Here is a 6,000-nt window from a genome sequence, read left to right as displayed (position 1 = left end):
GAGGGAGGTGACCTGAGTGATAAAGAGATTACCTAAGTGAGAGGGGGCGGGGTTTCCTGGATGATGAAGGGAGGTTACCTGAGCGATGGTGAGAGGGCGCAGGGTTATCTGGATGACGGAGGGAGGTTACCTGAGTGATAGAGAGAGGTTACCTGGGTGAGAGGGGGCGGGGTTACCTGGGTGATGGAGGGAGGTTACCTGAGCGATGGTGAGAGGGCGCAGGGTTATCTGGATGACGGAGGGAGGTTACCTGAGTGATAGAGAGAGGTTACCTGGGTGAGAGGGGGCGGGGTTACCTGGGTGATGGAGGGAGGTTACCTGGGTGAGAGGGGGCGGGGTTACCTGGGTGATAGAGAGAGGTTACCTGGGTGAGAGGGGGCGGGGTTACCTGGGTGATAGAGAGAGGTTACCTGGGTGATAGAGAGAGGTTACCTGGGTGAGAGGGGGCGGGGTTACCTGGGTGATGGAGGGAGGTTACCTAGGTGAGAGGGGGCGGGGTTACCTGGGTGATAGAGAGAGGTTACCTGGGTGAGAGGGGGCGGGGTTACCTGGGCGAACGGCACTGATTGACGGAGGTGTGAAGCGAAGTTTCCGAAACGCCCACCGCGGGACGCTGATGTACTGGCCACACACAGGCACCGAGTGGGTGCTGGCGCTATGTGAACTATTTGCAGAGTCTGACGTTTTCGTGATCGCGCCTTTGTATTTTCTTTTGGTTGGAGTTTGTTTTTCCCCTTCCAATCGGCGGTATAGGGGCTCGCCATGCAGCAAGGTTTCAAGAGGAATGCAGTTAGGAAGAGGGAGATGAACCCTTTGCTCCCCAAACAGGAGACGTTGGATGAAACGGGTAAGACAGCATTGGGCTGAACGCTGCGGGGAGAGAGTACAACAGGGGAGTATAGATCACGCCTTTAAGTTGGCTCTTGGATATCGCTCCCATTCCCGGAACACATTCCAGTGTTTAATCGCAGGGCGTCTGTCACGAGGGATCCACATTTACCCTTTGCATAAAACAATTTCTCAGTGCTGTAAACTTCAGCATTCCTCTTTTCCGTATCCAAGTTGTTATTTTCGGGACTCCATTAATGCTGGTCATAAAGAGTTTAAAAACAAATACGCAAGTATGGTTATAGTTTTGGTTGCAGTTGGATCAATGAAAAATATTTCGTTTTCGAAACCTACTGTGGCTATGAGTTTTCTCGCCCTTACTCCAAGGTTTAGCGCGTATATTAAGTGTATATTTGACCTATAAAGGCCGTAAAGGTGCCAGATCCGATCCTGGTATGTTTGGTTAGTTGATCTGAACTAGGATAGCGTTAAGGTTGCTGACAGTTGGCTTCACTGCACATGGAGTAGGGAGTCCCTGTGCCAGATCATTATTCGGCAGCTCCTGCGAAGAGGTATGTGTGGGTGAGGACAGGCACGGGTCAGCTACAATGACCATGTAATCCAATAGGTCAGGAGCACTGGCTGTCAAAGCTGACAGGTGAATATCGACCACTTTGGTCAGAGGGTGCATGAATGCTGGAGGTGGGGGGCGGGGTGTAGTGAAAAATAGGGGTCTGGAACAAGAGACGATAGACTGTAAAAAATACTGCAGATGCTGGAAATCTGAAACAAAATCAGAAAATGCTGAAAACACTCAGCAAGTCAGACAGCATTTGTAAAGAAAGGAAAATGTTAACGTTTCAGGCATAACCCTTCATCAGACCAGCCTTTTCATTGTCTTGAACTATATAGATCATGCCTTTTAAGGTTTGGAGGTGTTTAGGTATCTCTAGTACCCAGTAAGAACTCAAAACCTCAGGAGGGGTGGGGGATGGGGGGGGGGGGTGTGTGGATATTGGCTGGTTTATTTAACAGGCTGCTGCCTCATTCTGTTGCTGTTATTAAATGTTTTTCCTTGTAGAGTTGTAATCAAAATCACCTTTGTAGAACCTCTTTACTGAGGAGATATATTTAGGTTGTAATCAGCGAAGCAAAATAAACATGACTTACGATATTGTATTCTGCCTTTCTTGTTTTCAAAGATATTTCTAGCTATCACTTTATTTAAATCCTTCTTATGGTCTTTAAAGCTCTTTCTAACAGCTAACTAGGTTGCCATCTGGTGAACTAATACAGTACGAACAAGAAATCCTGGACTTGCAATCCTTGATGAAGAAAAAAGTTTTAATTAGTAACTCAATACAGAATTTTCTTCGTTTCAAACTGACTATAAAGAACAAAGGTTATTGAAATTACCAGGAAATACTGATGTCAGGAAGTTCTTTTCACAATGGGTGATCAACGTGTAGATTGGACTTCTCGGTAGGATCGTGGAGAGAAAAACCGTGCAATACCTTAAGGAAAAGATGCTGTTTTTTTCTGAATAAAGAGTTAGCATGGGCTCATCCATCTTGTGATGTTGTGAATATTGAAATTTAAGATATTCTCCAATTTCAAAGGGGTTTCCTTCGCAGCAATCACAGATGAAGGGTGCATTCATACTATAAATGTAGTGTTGACCTGAAGTGGTTTTGCTTCACAGTAACATTGCAGTTATAATGTGTTTGGAATCCAACCTGAACTCACACCGAAGCAAAGAGGAGTGAGACTCTCCAGAAGAGGGAGTCTCACTCTGCATTTGAGTCACTTTGGGCCTTGATAACTGAATTACACACAACAAATTTAATGTTAATGTGAAGCTAAAAAGTTCCACACCAATGCTAAACCTGCAGTGTGAATACATTCTAAATTGTCTGTCTATTCTTAGTATTCCTCAAAATGTGTTTGCATAACATCAATCAAGGTCAGAGTTACATTGAGTTACATTGAAACTACAGCACAGAAACAGGCCATTCGACCCAACTGGTCCATGCCGGCGTTTATACTGCATACGAGCCTCCTCCCTCCCTACTTCATCTAACCCTATCAGGATACCCTTATATTCCTTTCTCCCTCATGAGCTTATCTAGCTTCCCCTTAAATGCACCTATGCTATTTGCCTTAACTACTCCTGTTGGTAGCTCGTTCCACATTCTTCCCACTCTTTGGGTAAAGAAATTTCTCCTGAATTCCCTATTGGATTTAAGAACATAAGAAATAGGAGCAGGAGTAAGCCCGTATGGCCCCTCGAGCCAGCTACGCCATTCAATAAGATCATAGCTGATCTTCTATCTCAACTCCACTTTCCCGCCCTATCCCCATATCCCTTCATTCCCTTGGTGTCCAAAAATCATTTGATCTCAGTCTTGAATACACTCAATGACTGAGCACCCAAAGCCCTCTGGGGTAGAGAATTCCAAAGATTCACAACCCTCTGAGTGAAGAAATTTTTCCTCATCTCAGTCCTAAATGGCCGACCCCTTATCTTGAGATTATGACCCTTGGTTCTAGAGTCTCCAGCCAGGGGAAACAGCCTCTCAGCATCTACACTGTCAAGCCCTCTAAGAATTTTATACGTTTCACTGAGATGACTTCTCATTCTTCTAAACTCCAGAGAATATAGGCCCATTCTACTCAATCTGTCCTCATAGGACAACCCTCTCAACCCAGGAATCAATCTAGTGAAACTTTGTTGCACCCCCTCATAGACAAGTATATCCTTCCTTAGGTATGGAGACCAAAACTGTACACAGGTGCCTCACCAGAGCCCTGTATAATTGCAGAAAGACCTCCATATGCTTGTACTCCAAACCCCTTGCAATAAAGGCTAACATACCATTTGCCTTCCTAATTGCCTGCTGTACCTGCATGTTAACTTTCTGTGATTCATGTAAAAGGACACTCTAACTACCAACATTTCTTGTCTCTCACCATTTAAAAAATATTCTGCTTTTCTTATTAGTGACTATTTTATATTTATGGCCTCTAGTATTGGACTCCCCCACAAGTGGAAATGTTTTCTCTATGTCTACCCTATCAAACCCTATCATTATCTTAAAGACCTCTATCAGGTCACCCCTCAGCCTTCTCTTTTCTAGAGAAAAGAGCCCCAGCCTGTTCAGCCTTTCCTGATAAGGATATCCTCTCAGTTCTGGTATCATCCTTGTGAATCTTTTTTTCACCCTCTTGAATGTATCCATATCCTTTCTATAATATGGAGACCAGAACTATGCACAGTGATCCAATTGTGGTCTAACCAAGGGTCTAATACCTTAGAGGGGGTGCAACAAGTTTAACATAACTTCTTATTATGGTCTTATTAACCTGCATCACTACCTTTAGTGATTTGTGTATCTGTACTGCTAGATCCCTTTGCTCCTCTATCCTGTTTAGACTCTTATTATCCAAGCAATATGTGGCCTTCTTATTCCTCCTACCAAAATGCACCAGTTCACACTTACCTATATTGAAATTCATTTGCCAATTACATGCCCATTCTGCAAGTTTATTAATGTCCTCTTACATTTTGACGCATTCTTCCTTTGTATTAACTACACCCCCCAATTTTGTGTCATCTGCAAATTTTGAAATTATACTTCTGATTCCCAAATCCAAATCATTAATGTAAATTGTGAACAACAGTGGTCTCAGCATTGATCCCTGTGGAACACCACTTCCCACCTTTTGCCAGTTTCAGTAGAATCCCTTAACCCCTACTCTCTGTTTTCTGTTTTGTAGCCAGCTTGCTATCCATTCTGCTACCTGTTCCCTGACTGCACATGCTCTGACCTTAGCCATGAGTCTACAATGCGGTACCTTATCAAAGGCCTTTTAAAAAATCCAAATATATTACATCTACTGCAGTACCTTTGTCTACTCTTTTTGTTACTTCTTCAAAGAATTCAATTAGGTTGGTCAAGCATGACTTTCCCTTCTGAAATTGATGCCAACTATTCTTTATTATATTTTTGTTCTCTAGATGTTTTTCTATTACATCTTTACATAAGGTTAAATCTCATGGGATCCAAGGTGAGGTAGCCAATTGGATACAAAATTGGCTTGACGACAGAAGACAGAGGGTGGTTGTCGAGGGTTGTTTTTCAAACTGGATGCCTGTGTCCAGCGGTGTGCCTCAGGGATCGGTGCTGGGTCCGCTGTTATTTGTTATTTATATTAATGATTTGGATGAGAATTTAGGAGGCATGGTTAGTAAGTTTGCAGATGACACCAAGATTGGTGGCATTGTGGACAGTGAAGAAGGTTATCTAGGATTGCAACGGGATCTTGATAAATTGGGCCAGTGGGCCGATGAATGGCAGATGGAGTTTAATTTAGATAAATGTGAGGTGATGCATTTTGGTAGATCGAATCGGGCCAGGACCTACTCCGTTAATGGTAGGGCGTTGGGGAGAGTTATAGAACAAAGAGATCTAGGAGTACAGATTCATAGCTCCTTGAAAGTGGAGTCACAGGTGGATAGGGTGGTGAAGAAGGCATTCAGCATGCTTGGTTTCATTGGTCAGAACATTGAATGCAGGAGTTGGGATGTCTTGTTGAAGTTGTACAGGGCATTGGTGAGGCCACACTTGGAGTACTGTGTACAGTTCTGGTCACCCTATTATAGAAAGGATATTATTAAACTAGAAAGAGTGCAGAAAAGATTTACTAGGATGCTACCGGGACTTGATGGTTTGACTTACAGGGAGAGGTTAGACAGACTGGGACTTTATTCCCTGGAGAGTAGGAGGTTAAGGGGTGATCTTATAGAAGTCTATAAAATAATGAGGGGCATAGATAAGGTCGATAGTCAAAATCTTTTCCCAAAGGTAAGGGAGTCTATAACGAGGGGGCACAGATTTAAGGTGAGAGGGGAGAGATACAAAAGGATCCAGAGGGGCAATTTTTTCACTCAAAGGGTGGTGAGTGTCTGGAACGAGCTGCCAGAGGCAGTAGTAGAGGCGGGTACAATTTTGTCTTTTAAAAAGCATTTGGACAGTTACATGGGGAAGATGGGTATCGAGGGATATGGGCCAAGTGCAGGCAATTGGGACTAGCTTAGTGGTATAAACTGGGCGACATGGACATGTTGGGCCGAAGGGCCTGTTTCCATGTTGTAACTTCTATGATTCTATG

At 43.8% G+C, this 6,000-nt stretch overlaps 1 protein-coding gene across 4 annotated transcripts in view; it reads left to right on the top strand.

Annotated features, from left to right (window-relative positions):
* The first annotated feature begins 615 nt into the window (after positions 1–615).
* LOC137334786 (FYVE, RhoGEF and PH domain-containing protein 4-like) overlaps positions 616–6,000 on the top strand; it is a 252,962-nt gene continuing 247,577 nt past the window's right edge. For 2 of the 4 annotated variants that reach the window (XM_067999753.1, XM_067999752.1), the window contains exon 1: positions 616–847. In XM_067999753.1, the coding sequence (XP_067855854.1) occupies positions 763–847 (85 nt within the window). In that variant the 5' untranslated portion in view covers positions 616–762. The remainder of the gene's footprint in view (positions 848–6,000) is intronic. The other 2 variants (XM_067999755.1, XM_067999757.1) reach the window with 2 other exon arrangements.

The sequence above is a fragment of the Heptranchias perlo genome, chromosome 18 (assembly GCF_035084215.1).
Source record: "Heptranchias perlo isolate sHepPer1 chromosome 18, sHepPer1.hap1, whole genome shotgun sequence".
In the NCBI taxonomy this organism is placed as follows: domain Eukaryota; kingdom Metazoa; phylum Chordata; class Chondrichthyes; order Hexanchiformes; family Hexanchidae; genus Heptranchias; species Heptranchias perlo.
Note: the sequence above shows the minus strand (reverse complement) of the source record. Positions and strands in the feature narration are given on the sequence as shown.